At 42.7% G+C, this 21,359-nt stretch overlaps 1 protein-coding gene across 3 annotated transcripts; it reads left to right on the plus strand.

Moving 5' to 3' along the window:
- The first annotated feature begins 1,563 nt into the window (after positions 1-1,563).
- Positions 1,564-21,185, plus strand: LOC112255133 (nardilysin). Of its 3 annotated transcripts, none has more exons than XM_042319500.1 (32): positions 1,564-1,674; positions 2,615-2,839; positions 3,263-3,500; positions 3,592-3,673; positions 3,855-4,008; positions 4,105-4,178; positions 4,272-4,367; positions 4,525-4,647; positions 4,767-4,824; positions 4,909-4,982; positions 5,155-5,224; positions 6,038-6,115; positions 6,311-6,431; positions 9,940-9,998; positions 10,217-10,271; positions 10,352-10,456; positions 10,669-10,792; positions 13,821-13,907; positions 14,056-14,175; positions 18,324-18,375; positions 18,631-18,781; positions 18,863-18,990; positions 19,085-19,250; positions 19,357-19,388; positions 19,475-19,613; positions 19,714-19,761; positions 19,849-19,901; positions 20,093-20,176; positions 20,327-20,417; positions 20,488-20,604; positions 20,712-20,801; positions 20,875-21,185. In XM_042319500.1, exons 2-32 carry the CDS (start codon positions 2,640-2,642, stop codon positions 21,085-21,087), a joined length of 3,282 nt encoding a protein of 1,093 aa, XP_042175434.1. In that variant the 5' UTR covers positions 1,564-1,674; positions 2,615-2,639; the 3' UTR covers positions 21,088-21,185. The 3 variants fall into 3 exon arrangements, with proteins under 3 accessions (XP_042175434.1, XP_042175433.1, XP_042175435.1); XM_042319499.1 differs by lacking the exon at positions 1,564-1,674 and adding an exon at positions 2,137-2,475; XM_042319501.1 differs by lacking the exon at positions 1,564-1,674 and adding an exon at positions 2,137-2,475 and having other exon boundaries at positions 20,712-20,805; positions 20,875-21,078.
- Positions 21,186-21,359: the final 174 nt, after the last annotated feature.

Genomic DNA, 21,359 nt, shown 5'->3' on the forward strand with positions numbered 1-21,359 from the left:
GTTATGTGTCAGACCCCAGGAAGACTAGCTATCGCCGTTGGCATCACCTAATGGTGGATCCTAATAAAAAATAATAAATCATAAAGGGAGCCAACAGAGATGCTAATCAGATACCTCTGTCTATTCTCTGGGGGTAGAGTTGTGCACTGTGTGTGTGAGTGTACTTTTTAGACTGTTGGAGGAGCCTCTAAAATAGGTAGTCTATTTATACTCAGGTACTATCTATGTTAAGAGCTGTCCAGAGCTGAAATTGACTGCATTACCTCTCTTCTCTTCCTCTTTTTTGTTCATTCCTCTGCACCATTAAACCTGACAAATACCTCTTCTTTCTTTCTTTCTTTCTTTCCCTACTCTCTTCTTCCGTGGACTCCACCCAGCCAGAGATGAGACACTCTGCTCTGGCTTCTACTCACCTCTAGTCTCTTGCAAGTTGTCTGGCAGGACCTATACTTACCACAGTATTTTTGTAAGTATTGTTGAATTTTGGTTCTGGAAAATAAACAAACAAACAAACACACAAACACACACACATACACACACACACACACACACCAGCAAATGAATTAAACCCCCTGCTTAAATTAGGGTTTTAATCAGTTGCCATGGGAACCTCGGCCCTTTAGAATCTAAAGTCAGACGAAGTACACACATACGCACACATATACACACAGGTAGAAACACACACACACACACACACACACACACACACACACACACACACACACACACACACACACACACACACACACACACACACACACAAAGACAGAGAGACAAATATAATATAAATAAATTGCATAGAATGACATAGAGTAGACTGTATTTTTGTAAGTATTGTTGAATCTTCCCTGGCCTGGTTCTGCATTAAACAGACTGAAGTCTGTGGTTTCATTAGTCATTATCAGGATATCCAGCACATTATCATTGGTCTTCAGTCTGTTCGGGAGAATGAGAGTCTAATCTGTGTCTCTGCAAACGGCCCAAAAGCAAGGTCATGTCTTAAGCAGTCGCTCGTTCAACTGTAGGCCTACAGACGATCAACAGACAAACTCTATCAATATATGCCCTGTTGTCGCCTACCCCCTAGCGGCTCAACACTGCCACAAGAAGGTTTGGAATTTAGGAAGCAATTCAATAGAACGTATCACTTGTATTCTACTGTATCTGCATCACAATGTACAGTTGCCTACCTCAAGCCTATCCATGGACAAACCAACAAGCGACTGTAACTACCTCGATGCTAATTTTATTACGGTGCAATGAATGAGTGCTGGAAAATATAAACTCATTATGGACTGCTGTAACGCGGGACTGTGGTAAGTATAGGTCCTGCCAGACAACTTGTCGACACTGTCCATTTTGTTGTCGGTGCTAGTGCTGCAGTACTTGTTAGTTACAATGTAATAAACAGTCTCGTGTTGCTGCTACAATGTAACCACAATGTGAAGAGTAGAGAAGTTCCCACGTGTGGCGTATTTTTGCCCAATCACGGTCGTTTAAAGTTTCCGTAATCACGCCCCTGGGTGTGTCTGCCTTGTTCCGAAGCAATCAAATGTTGCAATGTTGAAATGCTCTTGGCGTTCGACGAATCAAGGCGCTCCTTACAGCAAAATAAGCATCCTACCATATGCAGGGGAAACGCTAGGTTCCATCCCTGTGATATCAAGAAGCAAGGTATGGAAACATCGCCGGGACCAACGCTACTTCGTTAGCTGTCAAACTTGACCAAATATAAGATTAATTTCTAGGACATAGAACCAATTTGAAGTATACGTTCCCGTCGTAGAAAAGTTGGGTGGGGTTTGACATGTATTGTGTGAGTCGCTAGCCTAGAAAAGTCTGGGGCTTTTTGATAGACTTGTCGGTCGATCGTGGTGAAGTAGCCTATATCTGTGTTACTGTATCTTTCATATTATTGCCATTTTGTAACCGGTGACTCGCTTGCTACAGTTTGCTGCTAGCGATATAAGTTGGCTGACTTGCAGTGCTGACTGAGCCTACATTAAGCCCGCAGAGAGGCGAGTGTAGGGCACTTGGGGACTAGGGTTGTTTTTTTGTAGCTGACACAGCTGAATACGGGCGAACAAACCAGACAAGCGTTGGGTGAATAGCTCTATTGTCGCCTCATCACCCCCCATTGCATCTGTTGACTGTGTCTGGAATGATAATACTTTTTTGACAGCTGATCAAACTAATACATAGATGTTTGCTTCGCAGAGTCTTACTTTCAATCACTGTCACTTCATGAAAGATCTGTCATTAAAATGAAATATTTACTCAGTAGCCTAGCTTAAGCAATCATTTTAAATTAAATTAAATCCAGCCCATCACCATTGCTGTCCTTAGAGTGACACGCTGTGTCACAGTGTTGGCCAGTAGAGCAGGGCCATTCAGTTCCAGACCTGCAGGACCCAAACCCCTGTGGTTGTCATCCTTCCCTGCTAATCAGGGACTGACTCAGACCTGGCACACAAGGTGAATGGACTCTCTGCCCAATCATTGACATGAATGAACTTCCAAGTAGAGAAGAGTCCCTCCAGACCTGGAGTTGAATAACCTATCTATTGGTTTCCCTGTGTCCTATTCACCGTGGCCCACTGTTGTCGCCTCACAGTGCCAAAGTGTCGTCGCTATTCAGAATGCCACAGACCAACAAGTCCAGAAGTGCCTCAGCCAGTGGCTCTTGTACCGGACCGGACCGAGGGGAGGAAAGAGAAGAAGAAAGAGAGGAAGCTGAGCCAGAGCCAAAGGTCCAAGTCCAGGAAGCAGGGGATGGAGGAGGAGAGAACACTGGAGACCCAGAGATCATCAAGTCCCCTAGTGACCCCAAACAGTACAGGTAACATCAATGTTTACCTTACACACCAACGTGTGTGTGTGAGAGAGAGAAAGATAATGTGTGTGTGTGTGTGAGAGCGAGAGAGAGAGAGACTGTGTGAGTGTGAGAGAGAGAGACTTTTTCTTTACATCTGTCTGTCTGTCTGTGTCTGTCTGTCTGTCTGTCTGTCTGTCTGTCTGTCTGTCTGTCTGTCTGTCTGTCTGTCTGTCTGTCTGTCTGTCTGTCTGTCTCTGTCTGTCTGTGCAGAGTGTCTGGGAGCGTAACAGGTCACATGTTGGCCAAGGAGCGGTGTAAACAAGACATCCTGCTGTCATTTTAAACCAACTGAAGCACGCAGTTTCGGAGGGCCAAACTGTATGTGTGGTTGTGTCAGCATCTTAGAATAAGAGAATAGTGTTTACCTCTGTCTAACCCCTCCCACAGGTACATCGAGCTGACCAATGGGCTTCGAGTTCTGCTAATTTCAGACTTCACTGGTCCCGCCTCTTCTGGAGATGACGAATCAGAGGAGGAGGAGGAACTGGGGGAGGAGGAAGAGGAGGAAGAAGACTCAGGAGAGGAAACAGAGGAAGAGTCTGAAGAAGAGGAGGATGACAAGGACAGTGACTTTGAGGATGACGAGGATGGAGGGAAGAGGAAGAAGGGACACTCAGAGAAACAGGTGAGAGGGTGACCTGAAGAGGAAATAACAGCACATTAGCAGCAATAGTAATAAGGGTGTTGATGATTGTGTGTTTGTGTGTGTGTGTCAGTCTGCAGCAGCGCTGTGTGTGGGTATTGGCAGCTTCAGTGACCCCAATGACCTCCCAGGCCTCGCCCACTTCCTGGAACACAGTGAGTATGATGGCCCTTAAGGATGAGATTGTTTTGTTGTGATAAATCTGGTGCAATGCTGTGTTTGTGACACAAGGGGATATAAAACAGACTCTCCTCCCCCTCTCCTCTCCTCCCTCTTTCCTCTCCCTCTCTCCTCTCTCTCCTCCCCCTCTCCTCCCCCTCTCCTCTCCTCCTGTAGTGGTGTTCATGGGCAGTGAGAAGTACCCATCAGAGAATGGTTTCGATGCCTTCCTGAAGAAACATGGGGGCAGTGACAACGCCTCCACGGACTGTGAGAGGACCGTCTTCCAGTTTGACGTCCAGAGAAAGAAATTCAGAGAGGCTCTGGACAGGTCAGCAACACACCACCATTATAGTCTCTGTGCCTTGTCTCTTGATTCGGATTAGTCCATCTGACTCTGTACCTGTCTGTGATTGGCTCTCTCCAGATGGGCCCAGTTTTTCATCTGTCCTCTGATGATCCGAGACGCCATCGACAGGGAGGTGGAAGCTGTCGACTCCGGTGAGAGGCATTCTGGGGGAAATTTTTTTGACTTTATTCAGACCTTATGCACTGGTTATGTAGTGACCTGCTCCCCCTTCTCTCTTTTATCAGAGTACCAACTGGCCAAGCCGTCTGACTCTCACAGGAAAGAGATGTTGTTTGGGAGTCTAGCGAAGCCAGGTCACCCCATGGGCAAGTTCTGCTGGGGTGAGGACATGCACGCATGCACGCACGCACACACACACACACAAAAACTACTCTGTGTACTGTGTTGTCATGTGTAAAGGAGAGACAGATGTTGTGTTATTGTGGTATGTGACTGAGCTGTCATGGTTTCACCCGGTGGTTGTCATGGTTTCCCCAGGTAATGCCCAGACTCTGAAGACAGAGCCCAGGAAAAAGAAGATCAACGTTTACAAGAGGCTCCGCTCCTTCTGGAAGAGACATTACTCTGCCCACTACATGACCCTGGCTGTGCAGTCTAAAGGTGACGCGCACTCACACACACACATACACACACACGACCTTGCCGCACAGTCACACATGTAACTCTGTCGTCCTCCTCTGTCGGTGTGTGTGTGTGTCTGTGTGTGTGTGTGTGTGTAGAGAAGCTGGACACTCTAGAGGAGTGGGTGAAGGAGATCTTCAGTGGAGTGCCCAACAAGTGAGTCTCAGCTGTACATGAATCCCTCACCATTCAAATATTATATGGCCATTTAGCGAACACTTACTGAACCCTGTTCCTCAGTGCTCAGCCCAAGCCGGACTTCTCTGAACTGCTGGATCCCTTTGATACTCCAGCCTTCAACAAGCTGTACAGAGGTAGGAACACCTGCTCTATTGAGCTGACCTGCACAGCCTTCTCTCCTGATCTCCATTAGAGCCATACTGCTTCAGTTCAGCTCACTGAAAACAGGATTTTGAATGGGAATGAATTGTTGGTTCCCAAAAAGATATGCTCACAAGCGTAGTAAGACATAGCTGTGTGTTTCAGTTGTTCCTGTGAGGAAGGTCCATGCTCTGACCATCACCTGGTCCCTGCCTCCTCAGGAGAAACACTACAGGTAAGAAACACAACTACATATAATACAGCTACTCCAGATAGTACAGCTATTACAAATAGTACAGCTACTACAGATAATACAGCTACTCCAGATAGTACAGCTATTACATATAATACAGCTATTACATATAATACAGCTACTCCAGATAGTACAGCTATTACATATAATACAGCTACTACAGATAGTACAGCTACTACAGATAATACAGCTACTATAGATAGTACAGCTACTACAGATAATACAGCTACTACAGATAATACAGCTACTACAGATAATACAGCTACTACAGATAATACAGCTACTACAGATAATACAGCTACTCCAGATAATCCAGATATTACAGATAGTACAGCTACTACAGATAATACAGCTACTGCAGATAATACAACTACTGCCGATAGTACAGCTACTACAGATAATACAGCTACTATAGATAATACAGCTACTACAGATAATACAGGAATTACAGATATTACAGATAATAACGTTATTACAGATAATACAGCTACTACAGATAGTACAGCTATTACATATAATACAGCTATTACAGATAATACAGCTATTACAGATAGTACAGCTATGACAGATAATACAGCCACTACAGATAGTACAGATAATACAGCTACTACATATAATACAGCTACTACAGACAGTACAGCTACTACAGCTAATACAGCTTTATAACAGAGGAACTACAGGAGAGATACTACAGTTGATGATGCACCTCTCTCTGCCTCACTCTTTCTGCCTCTCTTCGTCCCCCCATCCCGTTCTCGCTCCACCTCTCTCTCTCTCTCTCTCTCTCTTTCTCAGGGTGAAGCCTCTCCACTACATCTCTTGGCTGATTGGTCACGAGGGCACAGGCAGCATCCTATCAATTCTCAGAAGGAAGTGAGTCAGAACTACAGCATACAGGACTACATAACCCACAATGCACCGTTTAATAGCAATGTTTATGTGGCAACTGTACTTAGGTGCTGGTGTGTGTGTGTGTGTGTGTGTGTGTGTGTGTGTGTGTGTGTGTGTGTGTGTGTGTGTGTGTGTGTGTGTGTGTGTGTGTGTGTGTGTGTGTGTGTGTGTGTGTAGGTGCTGGGCCATGGCTCTGTTTGGAGGGAACAGTGAAACAGGATTTGACCAGAACTCTACCTACTCCATCTTCTCCATCTCCATCACACTCACTGACCAAGGATTCCAGAACTTCTACCAGGTTGGTACACACTCACTGACCAAGGATTTCAGAACCTCTACCAGGTTGGTACACACTTACTCACACTTCCATTCAAAGTCCTATTTTCCCGAACCCTAATTATAACCCTAACCCTAGTTATAAACCTAACCCTAGTTATAAACCTAACCCTAGTTATAAACCTAACCCTAGTTATAACCCTAACCCTAGTTATAAACCTAACCCTAGTTATAAACCTAACCCTAGTTATAACCCTAACCCTAGTTATAAACCTAACCCTAGTTATAACCCTAACCCTAGTTATAACCCTAACCCTAGTTATAAACCTAACCCTAGTTATAAGCCTAACCCTAGTTATAAACCTAACCCTAGTTATAACCCTAACCCTAGTTATAAGCCTAACCCTAGTTATAAACCTAACTCTAGTTATAACCCTAACCCTAGTTATAAACCTAACCCTAGTTATAAGCCTAACCCTAGTTATAAACCTAACCCTAGTTATAAACCTAACCCTAGTTATAAACCTAACCCTAGTTATAAACCTAACCTTAGTTATAAACCTAACCCTAGTTATAAACCTAACCCTAGTTATAAGCCTAACCCTAGTTATAAACCTAACCCTAGTTATAACCCTAACCCTAGTTATAAGCCTAACCCTAGTTATAAACCTAACTCTAGTTATAACCCTAACCCTAGTTATAAACCTAACCCTAGTTATAAGCCTAACCCTAGTTATAAACCTAACCCTAGTTATAAACCTAACCCTAGTTATAAACCTAACCCTAGTTATAAACCTAACCCTAGTTATAAGCCTAACCCTAGTTATAAACCTAACTCTAGTTATAACCCTAACCCTAGTTATAAACCTAACCCTAGTTATAAGCCTAACCCTAGTTATAACCCTAACCCTAGTTATAAACCTAACCCTAGTTATAAACCTAACCCTAGTTATAAACCTAACCCTAATTATAACCCTAACCCTAGTTATAAACCTAACCCTAGTTATAAACCTAACCCTAGTTATAAACCTAACCCTAGTTATAAGCCTAACCCTAGTTATAAACCTAACCCTAGTTATAACCCTAACCCTAGTTATAAACCTAACCCTAGTTATAAATAACCCTAGTTATAACCCTAACCCTAGTTATAAGCCTAACCCTAGTTATAAACCTAACCCTAGTTATAACCCTAACCCTAGTTATAAGCCTAACCCTAGTTATAAACCTAACTCTAGTTATAACCCTAACCCTAGTTATAAACCTAACCCTAGTTATAACCCTAACCCTAGTTATAAGCCTAACCCTAGTTATAACCCTAACCCTAGTTATAAGCCTAACCCTAGTTATAAACCTAACCCTAGTTATAAACCTAACCCTAGTTATAACCCTAACCCTAGTTATAAACCTAACCCTAGTTATAACCCTAACCCTAGTTATAACCCTAACCCTAGTTATAAACCTAACCCTAGTTATAAACCTAACCCTAGTTATAAACCTAACCCTAGTTATAACCCTAACCCTAGTTATAACCCTAACCCTAGTTATAAACCTAACTCTAGTTATAAACCTAACCCTAGTTATAACCCTAACCCTAGTTATAACCCTAACCCTAGTTATAACCCTAACCCTAGTTATAACCCTAACCCTAGTTATAACCCTAACCCTAGTTATAAACCTAACCCTAGTTATAACCTAACCCTAGTTATAAACCTAACCCTAGTTATAACCCTAACCCTAGTTATAAACCTAACCCTAGTTATAACCCTAACCCTAGTTATAAACCTAACCCTAGTTATAACCTAACCCTAGTTATAACCTAACCCTAGTTATAAACCTAACCCTAGTTATAACCCTAACCCTAGTTATAAACCTAACCCTAGTTATAACCCTAACCCTAGTTATAACCCTAACCCTAGTTATAAACCTGACCCTAGTTATAAACCTAACCCTAGTTATAAACCTAACCCTAGTTATAACCCTAACCCTAGTTATAACCCTAACCCTAGTTATAAACCTAACCCTAGTTATAAACCTAACCCTAGTTATAAACCTAACCCTAGTTATAAACCTAACCCTAGTTATAAACCTAACCCTAGTTATAAATAACCCTAGTAACCCTAGTTATAACCCTAACCCTAGTTATAACCCTAACCCTAGTTATAAACCTAACCCTAGTTATAAACCTAACCCTAGTTATAAACCTAACCCTAGTTATAACCCTAACCCTAGTTATAACCCTAACCCTAGTTATAAACCCTAACCCTAGTTATAAACCTAACCCTAGTTATAACCCTAACCCTAGTTATAACCCTAACCCTAGTTATAACCCTAACCCTAGTTATAAACCTAACCCTAGTTATAAACCTAACCCTAGTTATAACCCTAACCCTAGTTATAAACCTAACCCTAGTTATAAACCTAACCCTAGTTATAAACCTAACCCTAGTTATAACCCTAACCCTAGTTATAACCCTAACCCTAGTTATAAACCTAACCCTAGTTATAAACCTAACCCTAGTTATAAACCTAACCCTAGTTATAACCCTAACCCTAGTTATAACCCTAACCCTAGTTATAAACCTAACCCTAGTTATAAACCTAACCCTAGTTATAAACCTAACCCTAGTTATAAACCTAACCCTAGTTATAAACCTAACCCTAGTTATAAACCTAACCCTAGTTATAACCCTAACCCTAGTTATAACCCTAACCCTAGTTATAACCCTAACCCTAGTTATAACCCTAACCCTAGTTATAAACCTAACCCTAGTTATAAACCTAACCCTAGTTATAAACCTAACCCTAGTTATAACCCTAACCCTAGTTATAACCCTAACCCTAGTTATAACCTAACCCTAGTTATAAACCTAACCCTAGTTATAACCCTAACCCTAGTTATAAACCTAACCCTAGTTATAAACCTAACCCTAGTTATAACCCTAACCCTAGTTATAAACCTAACCCTAGTTATAAACCTAACCCTAGTTATAACCCTAACCCTAGTTATAACCCTAACCCTAGTTATAAACCTAACCCTAGTTATAAACCTAACCCTAGTTATAAACCTAACCCTAGTTATAAACCTAACCCTAGTTATAACCCTAACCCTAGTTATAAACCTAACCCTAGTTATAAACCTAACCCTAGTTATAAACCTAACCCTAGTTATAAACCTAACCCTAGTTATAACCTAACCCTAGTTATAACCCTAACCCTAGTTATAAACCTAACCCTAGTTATAAACCTAACCCTAGTTATAACCCTAACCCTAGTTATAACCCTAACCCTAGTTATAACCCTAACCCTAGTTATAAACCTAACCCTAGTTATAAACCTAACCCTAGTTATAACCCTAACCCTAGTTATAAACCTAACCCTAGTTATAAACCTAACCCTAGTTATAAACCTAACCCTAGTTATAAACCTAACCCTGAAGCCTAAAATTGTATTTTTACAAGTGAGGACTTGCAAAATGTCCTCACCTCTCTGAATTTTAGTTGGCTTACTACATTATATGTGTTTCTCTACAGGTGGCTCACCTGGTCTTCCAGTATCTCAAGATGCTACAGAGCCTGGGCCCCCAACAAAGGTAGTGTCTGTGTGATTAGGGCTTCATTATAGGCATGTGAAATGCAGAATATGTGCTTTATTTATACAGTATATGACTATCTCTCTCCCTCTCTCTTTCTCTATCTCCATCTCGCTCTCTCTCTCTTTCTCTCTCTCCATCTCGCTCGCTCTCTGTCTCTATCTCTCCCTCTGCCTCTCTCTCTCTCTCTCTCTCTCTCTCTCTCTCTATGTTTGTAGGATCTATGAGGAGATTCAAAAGATTGAAGCCAATGAGTTTCACTACCAGGAACAGGTAATACTACTAACATTCTCCTCCTATCTACAAGTACAGGAATGAATGCCAACCAAACGATGCACCCCTGTGTGTTTCAGACGGACCCTATAGAGTATGTGGAGGATATCTGTGAGAACATGCAGCTGTTTCCTAAAGAACACTTCCTCACCGGAGACCAGCTCATGTTCCAGTATTCACCTGAGGTACCGACTGTGTGTGTGTGTTTAGGTGATCGTTGCGGCCCTTTCCTTGCTTGCGAAGCTAACCTGGTGTGTATGTGTATGTGCTGTTTGGAGAAGGTGCTTTCTGTATCCTTAAGTGTCCATGCATACAAATAAATGTTTGAAACCTTCTTGAATGTAATTTGTTGATTCAAATAAAGTATTTATTGTGTGTGTGTGTGGTGTGTGTGTAGGTGATCAGTGCGGCCCTGTCCTTGCTGACTCCAGACAGATCCAACCTGTTGCTGCTCTCTCCAGACCACGAAGGCCACTGTCCCCTCAGGGAGAAATGGTTTGGGACGCATTACAGCATAGAGGGTGAGACATACACACACACACACACACACGGGCCTACTACAGTGGCTTCAGAAAGTCTTCATACCCCTTGACTTGTTCCAGCCTGAGTTCAAAAGTTTGGGGTCACTAGGAAAAGTCCAGGTTTTTGAAAGAAAAGCTCATTTTTTTGTCCATTAAAATAACATCAAATTGATTAGAAATACAGTGTAGACATTGTTAATGTTGTAAATGACTATTGTAGCTGGAAACGGCAGATTTTTTATGGGATATGTACATTGGCGCACAGAGACCCATTATCAGCGACCGTCACTCCTGTGTTCCAATGGCACGTTGTGTTCGCTAATCCAAGTTCATCATTTTAAAAGGCTAATTGATCGTTAGAAAACCTTTTTGCAATTATGTTGGCACAGCTGAAAACTGTTGTGATGATTAAAGAAGCAATAAAACTGTCCTTCTTTAGACTAGTTGAGTTTCTTGAGCATCAGCATTTGTGGGTTCGATAACAGGCTCAAAATGGCCAGAAACAAAGACCTTTCTTCTAAAACTTGTCAGTCTATTCTTGCACTGAGAAATTAAGGCTATTCAGAGCTTTGTACACCTGGATTGTACAATATTTGCACATGATTCTTTTTAAAGTTCTTCAAGCTCTGTCAAGGACGTTGTTGATCATTGATAGACATTTTCAGGTCTTGCCATAGATTTTCAAGACAATTTAAGTCAAAAGTGTAACTAGGCCACTCAGGAACATTCAATACCGTCTTGGTAAACAACTCTTCAATGCCATACAACACTCCTTCCGTGGCCTCCAACTGCTCTTAAACGCTAGTAAAACCAAATGCATGCTTTTCAACCGTTCGCTGTCTGCACCCGCACGCCCGACTAGCATCACCACCCTGGATGGTTCCGACCGAGAATATGTGGACAACTATAAGTACCTAGGTGTCTGGCTAGACTGTAAACTCTCCTTCCAGACTCATATCAAACATCTCCAATCTAAAATCAAATCTAGAGTCTGCTTTCTATTCCGCAACAAAGCCTCCTTCACTCACGCCGCCAAACTTACCCTAATAAAACTGACTATCCTACCGATCCTCGACTTCGGCGATGTCATCTACAAAATAGCTTCCAACACTCTACTCAGCAAACTGGATGCAGTTTATCACAGTGCCATCCGTTTTGTTACTAAAGCACCTTATACCACCCACCACTGCGACCTGTATGCTCTAGTCAGCTGGCCCTCGCTACATATTCGTCGCCAGACTTACTGGCTCCAGGTCATCTACAAGTCCATGCTAGGTAAAGCTCCGCCTTATCTCAGTTCACTGGTCACGATGGCAACACCCACCCGTAGCATGCGCTCCAGCAGGTGTATCTCACTGATCATCCCTAAAGCCAACACCTCATTTGGCCGCCTTTCGTTCCAGTTCTCTGCTGCCTGTGACTGGAACGAATTGCAAAAATCGCTGAAGTTGGAGACTTTTATCTCCCTCACAAACTTCAAACATCTGCTATCTGTGCAGCTAACCGATCGCTGCAGCTGTACATAGTCTATCGGTAAATAGCCCACCCAATTTTACCTACCTCATCCCCATACTGTTTATATTATTTACTTTTCTGCTTTTTTGCACACCAATATCTCTACCTGTACATGACCATCTGATCATTTATCACTCCAGTGTTAATCTGCAAAATTTTAATTATTCGCCTACCTCCTCATGCCTTTTGCACACAATGTATATAGACTCTCTTTTTTTTTCTACTGTGTTATTGACTTGTTAATTGTTTACTCCATGTGTAACTCTGTGTTGTCTGTTCACACTGCTATGCTTTATCTTGGCCAGGTCACAGTTGCAAATGAGAACTTGTTCTCAACTAGCCTACCTGGTTAAATAAAGGTGAAATAAAAATATTTGGCCTTGTGTTTTAGGTTATTGTCCTGCTGAAAGGTGAATTTGTCTCCTGGTATCTGTTGGAAAGCAGACTGAAACAGGTGTTCCTCTTTGCCTGTGCTTAGATATATTCCGTTTCTTTTTATCCTAGTCATGCCAATGACAAGCATACCAATAACATGATGCAGCCATCACCATGCTTGAAAATATGAAGAGTGGTACTCAGTGATGTGTTGTGTTGGTTTTTTTGCCCAAACATAACGCTTTCTATTCAGGACATAAAGTTTATTTCTTTGCCACATGTTTTTCAGTTTTACTTTAATGCCTTAATGGAAACAGGATGCATGTTTTGGAATATTTTTATTCTGTACAGGCTAGTGTTGTGAAGTAACTACAATGTTGTTGATACATTCTCAGTTTTCTCCTATCACATCCATTAAACTCTGTAACTGGTTTCCTTCCTCTCTGGCAACTGAGTTAGGAAGGATGCCTGTATCTTTGTAGTGACTGGGTGTATTGATGCACCATCCAAAGTGTAATTAATTAACTTCACCATGTTCAAATATACTTAGATATTCAATCTGTTTTTTTAGTAGTTTTTTTTACCATTTAACCAGCCCTTCTTTGCTGGGCATTGGAAAACCTCCCTGGTCTTTGTGGTTGAATCTGTGCTTGAAATGTACTGCTCGACTGAGGGACCTTACAGACCATTGTATGTGTGGGGTACAGTGATGAGGTAGTCATTCAAAAATCATGTTAAACACTATTATTCCACACAGAGTGAGTCCATGCAACTTATTATGTGACTTGTTAAGCACATGTTTACTCCTGATTGTATTTAGGCTTTTAGGGGCCGAATAAGTATTTACTCAAGACATTTCGGCTTTTCATTATTAATTCATTTGTAAAAATGTCTAAAAACATAATTCCACTTTGACGTTATGGGGTATTGTGTGTAGACCAGTGACACAAAATCTCAATTGAATCCATTTTAAATTCAGGCTGTAACACAACAAATCTTGGGAAAAGTCAAGAGGTGTGAATACTTTCTGAAGACTCTGTGTGTGTTTACATTATTAGAGGACCAGATCATGTCAACATGGTCCCAATATGTAGAGAAAGAGAGAGGGTATCCTGATAGTTGTCTCTTCTCTGTCCAGATATCCAGCAGGAGTGGAGAGAGCGCTGGAACGGAGACTTTGAGCACAACTCTGACCTGCAACTCCCTGTCGAGAACAAGTTCATCGGTTAGTGTCTGTGTGTTTCTGTGTGTGTCTGTGTGTTTCTGTGTGTGTCTGTGTGTTTCTGTGTGTGTCTGTGTGTTTCTCTGTGTGTCTGTGTGTTTCTGTGTTGTGAACCTTCCTAATGTGTTCATATTTCGTGTCTTCCTTCCAGCGACTGATTTCAGCCTGAAGCAGTCTGACTGTCCTGATACTGAGCTGCCAGTCAGAGTAACTGCCAACGACCGAGGATGTCTCTGGTACAAGAAGGACAACAAGTTCAACATACCCAAAGGTGTGTGTGTGTGTGTGTGTTAGGGCTATGAAGGTCATGGAATTTTGGATAATGGTAGATTGGCCAGCCAACGCAATCTCTGTAATAACCGTTAGAATAGTAATACCAGAAATAGAAGTGCGTCCCCATTCGTCCCCATTCAATTCAAAGATGGCATAATGGATGGACTGGCAGCCACTGCGAGTGTACCCACAGGAGGGTATACTCCGCCCAAAATCTGTCTGCGGAAATAAGACCACGAAGTGAGGAATTTTTGGAAAGGAGGTCAATGTGAGAGTGTTGAATTTGGTGAACATACAATGTAATTGCTAAATTGCTACATGAGGCTTATTTGATCTGATAGATTTTCAGGAATGGTTAGGTTGTTACAAATGCACTGATATAAGTGGACGCATTTGACCAACTTTGAAAAAAACGACTTCATATCAGAGTTGTACCTGTTGTTCAGGTGGGACCATTCTGCCCTCTCATTGGCATGAATGGTCCCACCTGAATGCCTTCCATCTTTAAGGACATGTATTTCCATTGTTAGAGCGGTCACTCCACTATCTTGTCAATATAATTGAACATCTTTGATTCAACTCAACTGACATCACAAAAAAATACATTTCATTGCAAGAGCCACATCAGTTAACATCATTTGAATGAACATTCTACATTACCATGGATGTTATTGCATCACAATACCATGCAGCTGTTCCGAGTGTAACCATGAGTTTACCAGTCAAATTGCCCGGGTATGAGGTTCCAAGCATATAGATCCTCTCAAAGGATTATTCTAGTTGATAATTCTATGGTTCCAAGCCCGTTCTCTTCATGTGTGCTGCTGTTTCCTAGGCAACCTGAAGACTGGTTTGCTCCAGCACCTTGCCTTGTTTCAACTAGGAGCAACGACGTTTCATCATGTTGTTTAGAGTACATGTTACAGCAGAAACAGACTCAATTGCACAAATTCCAGGCCGTCCTGTTCGTACCCCAAAAAACAATAATTATGACAGTTATTTTCCCTTCATAATGGTTTTCATCCACACAGTAATTGTGCCAGCCCTAGTGTGTGTGTTTCAAAGTAACTTCTTTATAAAACACACAATCTGGCCTCAATGTCCACATATTCTCTGAAAGGAAAATTCCACCCAAAAACTCTTTTGGTATTTGTTTCATTAGTCCATAGTTGATATAGTCACAGTTTATCATTTGCATCATACTGGGTGTGTTTCTGTATTTTGAAAGTTATATATCTTGAAAACATGATTGCTGACATGCAAAACATTTTGGGACTATATCAACAAAGGACTAGTGAAACAAATACCAAAATATTGTTTTTGGGTGGAGTTTTGCCTTAATCTCTATCTGGTACAGCCAGTAGAAAATGGTTCACCCCTCTGAGCCTGGTTCCTCTCGAGGTTTCTTCATAGGTTCCTTCCTTCTAGGGAGTTTTTCCTGGCAACTGTTCTTCTGCTGATCATTTCTTTTTTTGAACCTTTATTTAATGTATAAAGGGCTTTATAAAACATTTGATTTGAGTTACGGACAACAGTGAACAATTAAAATGGTCAATAGCTATACTCTTTCATTGATCTGTCGTTTCCTCTCTCTGTTGATCTGTCGTTTCTACTCTCTCCGTTGATCTGTCGTTTCCTCTCTCTGTTGATCTGTCGTTTCTACTCTCTCCGTTGATCTGACGTTTCTACTCTCTCTCCTTTGATCTGTCGTTTCTACTCTCTCTCCTTTGATCTGTCGTTTCTACTCTCTCTCCGTTGATCCGTTTGATCTTTGCTGATCTGTCGTTTCTACTCTCTCCTTTGATCCTTTGCTGATCTTTGATCTCGTTTCTACTCTCTCTCCGTTGATCTGTCGTTTCTCTCCTCCGTTGATCTGACGTCGTTGATCTGACGTTTCTCTCTCTCCGATCTTGATCTGACGTTTCTACTCTCTCTCCTCTCCGTTGATCTGACGTTTCTCCTCCGTTGATCTGTAGTTTCTAGTTTCTCTCTCTCCGTTGATCTGTCGTTTCTACTCTCTCTCCGATCTTGATCTGATCGTTTCTACTCTCTCTCCGTTGATCTGACGTTTCTACTCTCTCTCCGTTGATCTGTAGTTTCTACTCTCTCCGTTGATCTGTCGTTTCTACGTTTCTACTTCTCTCTCCTTTGATCTGTAGTTTCTAGTTTCTCTCTCCGTTGTCTGATCTGATCGTTTCTACTCTCTCTCCGTTGATCTGTAGTTTCTACTCTCTCTCTGTTGATCTGTAGTTTCTACTCTCTCTCCGTTGATCTGACTCTCTCTCCGTTGATTTCTACTCTCTCTCCGTTGATCTGTAGTTTCTACTCTCTCCGTTGATCTGATCGTTGATCTAGTTTCTACTCTCTCTCCGTTGATCTGATCTGATCTGTAGTTTCTACTCTCTCCTTTGATCCGTTTCTACTCTCTCTCCTTTGATCTGTAGTTTCTACGTTTCTCTCTCTCCTTTGTTGATCTGTCGTTTCTACTCTCTCTCCTTTGATCTGTCGTTTCTACTCTCTCTCCGTTGATCTGACGTTTTCTCTCTCCGTTGATCTCTCCTCCGTTGATCTGTAGTTTCTACTCTCTCTCCGTTGATCTGACGTTTCTAGTTTCTCTCTCTCCTTTGATCTGTAGTTTCTCTCTCTCCTCCGTTTGATCTGATCGTTTCTACTCTCTCTCCGTTGATCTGTCACTCTCTCTCCTTTTTGTTGTTTCTCTCTCTCCGTTGATCTGTCGTTTCTACTCTCTTCGTTGATCTGTCGTTTCTCTCTCTCCGTTGATCTGTAGTTTCTACTCTCTCTCCGTTGATCTGACGTTTCTACTCTCTCTCCGTTGATCTGATCGTTTCTACTCTCTCTCCGTTGATCTGACGTTTCTACTCTCTCTCCGTTGATCTGTAGTTTCTACTCTCTCTCTGTTGATCTCTCTCCTTTGATCTGTCGTTGATCTGTAGTTTCTACTCTCTCCTGTTGATCTGTCGTTTCTGACGTTTCTACTCCCTCCTTTGATCTGATCGTTGATCTGACGTTTCTACTCTCTCCTTTGCTGATCTGTCGTTTCTACTCTCTCTCCTCCGTTGATCTGTCGTTTCTACTCTCTCTCCGTTGATCTGTCGTTTCTACTCTCTCTCCGTTGATCTGTCGTTTCTACTCTCTCTCCGTTGATCTGACGTTTCTACTCTCTCTCCGTTGATCTGTCGTTTCTACTCTCTCTCCGTTGATCTGACGTTTCTACTCTCTCTCCGTTGATCTGTCGTTTCTACTCTCTCTCCTTTGATCTGTAGTTTCCTTTGATCTGTCTCTCTCTCCGTTTGACTCTCTCCTTTCTGATCTGTAGTTTCTACTCTCTCTCCTTTGATCTGTCGTTTCTACTCTCTCTCCGTTGTTTCTCTCTCCTTTGATCTGTCGTTTCTACTCTCTCTCCGTTGATCTGTCGTTTCTACTCTCTCTCCGTTGATCTGTCGTTTCTACTCTCTCTCCGTTGATCTGTTGTTTCTACTCTCTCTCCTTTGATCTGTAGTTTCTACTCTCTCTCCGTTGATCTGTCGTTTCTACTCTCTCTCCGTTGATCTGTCGTTTCTACTCTCTCTCCGTTGATCTGTCGTTTCTACTCTCTCCGTTGATCTGTCGTTTCTACTCTCTCCGTTGATCTGTCGTTTCTACTCTCTCTCCGTTGATCTGACGTTTCTACTCTCTCTCCGTTGATCTGACGTTTCTACTCTCTCTCCGTTGATCTGTCGTTTCTACTCTCTCTCCGTTGATCTGTCGTTTCTACTCTCTCTCCGTTGATCTGACGTTTCTACTCTCTCTCCGTTGATCTGTCGTTTCTACTCTCTCTCCGTTGATCTGATGTTTCTTTTTTTTTTGAACATTTTATTTTTGCATTTTCCAATTAAAGAACATTCAAAACAAAAGTGAAAAGATATTAGACAACGATAGGACAAAGTGACAGTAACAGACGAGCGTAACAAAACCAAAACAAATATATATAATTATATATACAAACATACAATAAGAAAAAAATAATAACGAGACATTGTATCACCTGCTGTAGGCTACATATTATACATTACGTGTGAAACATTATTTGAGGACGTTTCCTCTTTCTCCTTTGCTGATCTATCGTTTCTTCTTTCTCTCCTTCAGCGTACATCCGCTTCCATCTCATCTCTCCGGTCATCCAGCAGTCAGCCAAGAAGTAAGTCCAGGGTTTAGTGAGCCATTAGCCAACAATTGTTTCACAGGTAGAGATTGTGCTAAAACTGCTGGCCTCTCGAGAATGCAGCCATAGCTAGGAACTGTTTTACACAGTATTTTAATCCTGTTTCTCTCTGCTTATATCCCTCTCTCCAATCTCTCATCCCCAACACCCCTTCCCCCCTCTCTCTCACTCACTCCCTCCCACCCACCCCTTCCTCTAATTCTCTGCTCTCTCTCCCCTCCCTCTCCCTAGCCTGGTGTTATTTGACCTGCTTGTGAACATACTGGGTCATAACCTAGCAGAGCCAGCCTACGAGGCTGACGTGGCACAGCTGGACTACAAGCTGTCAGTAGGAGAACATGGACTGGTTATCAAGGTCAAGGGCTTCAACCACAAACTGCCTGTGAGTTAGACCCAGACACACTGCACTGCGCCACACACACCACACTCACACACGAGGATAATGGTGTTCCCTCCTCTGTAGCTCCTGTTCCATCTGATCCTGGACCATCTGGCTGACTTCTCTGCCTGTCAAGATGTCTTCAATATGTTCTCTGAGCAGCTCAAAAAGGCCTACTTCAACATCCTCATACGACCTGAGAAACTGGGCAAGTACGTCATGCGCGTGTGTGTGTGGGTCTGTTTGTTGGTGTGTGTCCAACCTCACCATTGTCTTCTCTCTCTCTCACCAAACACACACTCTCAGGGACGTGCGGTTGTTGGTCCTGGAGCATGGTCGCTGGTCCATGGTAGAGAAGTACCAGGCGCTGGCAGACGGTGGTCTGACTGTAGAACAACTGATGGAGTTCAGCAGAACCTTCAAGACCCAGCTCTATGCAGAGGGACTGGTGCAGGGGAACTTCACTAGCCAGGTGACTGGACCATGAAAACACACACACACACATTACACACCCTTTCCACCAAACCCTCTTGTATGATTTCTGCCATTTATTAAAGTGGTTTCTGTTTTCCCTGCAGGAGTCAATCCAGTTCCTGCAGTACGTCACTGAGTAAGTTTATACACACACAAACACACACACACACACACACACACACACACACACGTATATAACTTTCTTTGCTGTCTGTCTGTCAGTAAGCTGCAGTTCTCCAAGTTGCCAGCAGAGGTCTCTGTGTTGTTCAGAGTGGTGGAGCTGCCTCTGAAACAGCACCTCTGTAAGGTCAAAGCACTGAACAAGGGAGATGCCAACTCAGAGGTCACAGTCTACTACCAGGTACACACACACACACACACTGGTACAATTCATCTGTTCATGACTGATTGACTCGCCTCTGACATTCATTCACTCTCTTCCTTTCTCTCTCTCTCTCCAGTCTGGTCTGAAAAACCTCAGAGAACACACACTGATGGAGCTGCTGGTGGTGAGTACACCAACAACCATTAATCCTTTAATCCCCTAACCCCTCATCCCTTCTTCCTCTGAGTTGTTGATATTGTTGTGGTTCCAGATGCACATGGAGGAGCCCTGCTTTGACTTCCTCAGGACAAAAGAGACTCTGGGGTCAGTGTCTGTGTTTTGCACTTCTCTGTCTCTCTGGTGACTAAATAGACCATGGAACCTCTGGAAAGAGTAGGAGTGTTAACCAGTGTCCCATCCTTCCTCAGTGTCCCAAACCTTCTCCAGTGTCCCAAACCTCCAGCTTCTAATTGGCTCAGTCAACTTAAACCCCTCTCTCAATCTCTCTCCTCCAGGTATCATGTTTATCCAACCTGCAGAAACACGTCTGGAGTCCTGGGCTTCTCTGTCACGGTGGAAACACAGGCCACCAAGTTCAAGTGAGATCCTCATACTGACTGTATTGTGCACTTCAGTGATTTCGATGTGGCCTTCCTGAGGCTAGAAGTACTCTCTCTTATGACCTGTAAACACCTCTTATAGTAATGACAGTGGGCTCTCTCTTCTCTTTCTTTCCATCTCTCGTTCAGTACTGAGCTGGTAGAGTTGAAGATAGAGGAGTTTCTGTCTTCCTTTGGAGAGAAGTTGAGTGCTCTGACTGAGAGTGCCTTCAACACACAGGTATGTGTGTGTCTGACTATATATCCGAGTGTACTGAAGTTTACTTGTTAAGCTGAAGGTGTGTGTACAGGTGACTGCGCTGGTCAAGCTAAAGGAGTGTGAGGACACACACCTGGGAGAGGAGGTGGACAGGAACTGGGCCGAGGTCGTTACACAGCAGTATGTCTTCAACAGGCTTCACAGAGAGGTGAGACACACACAGGTCAATTCAGTTTTTCTGCTGTGTGCAGAATTTTACATTGCTTGCTGTAGTTTCTGCAGACGTTTCATGTGTGACTGTGTGTGTGTGAGTAGATTGAGGCCCTGAAACAGATGACCAGAGCAGAGCTGGGATCCTGGTATCTGGAGCACCGCGGACACAACTGCAGAAAACTCAGTGTACATGTAAGTATGTATAGTTGAGCAGTGTAATCAATGTTTAAGAGCTGTGTGCTCTAACATCGACCTCTCTTCCTAGGTGGTGGGTTTTGGGCCGGAGGAGGGCGACCCCCCAGCAGATGGCAGCGGAGAGAGGGATGAGGAAGAGTGTGGCAGTTCATCCTACGGTGAAGTGTCCAAACTGACCTTCCTCCCCGCCTCGCCCAAGATGGCCGCCGCTACATCCATCATGGACATTCCTTCATTTACCCAGAGCCTTACCCTCTTCCCATACCACAAGATCATCCAATAGACTACCAGTATCTATTTTCTCAATATTTATTTCAAACTCTCTCTCCTTCATTGCCTGACCATAACATCATCTAATAAACTCAATGAGATACACAACCACTATCTTTGGGGCTGACTCTCTCACATATCACAACTTCTTGTTCATTACTATAATATCTCCTAAGGCTTTAGAACTGCACCTCTATAAGGTACTATGCATGTTAAGGCAATACAACACTTTCTATAAATACAGTATGGAGAATGCTTTATGGAATGTCCTCTCTCTGCATAGTG

This window comes from Oncorhynchus tshawytscha, unplaced genomic scaffold, assembly GCF_018296145.1.
Source record: "Oncorhynchus tshawytscha isolate Ot180627B unplaced genomic scaffold, Otsh_v2.0 Un_scaffold_1528_pilon_pilon, whole genome shotgun sequence".
Taxonomy (NCBI): domain Eukaryota; kingdom Metazoa; phylum Chordata; class Actinopteri; order Salmoniformes; family Salmonidae; genus Oncorhynchus; species Oncorhynchus tshawytscha.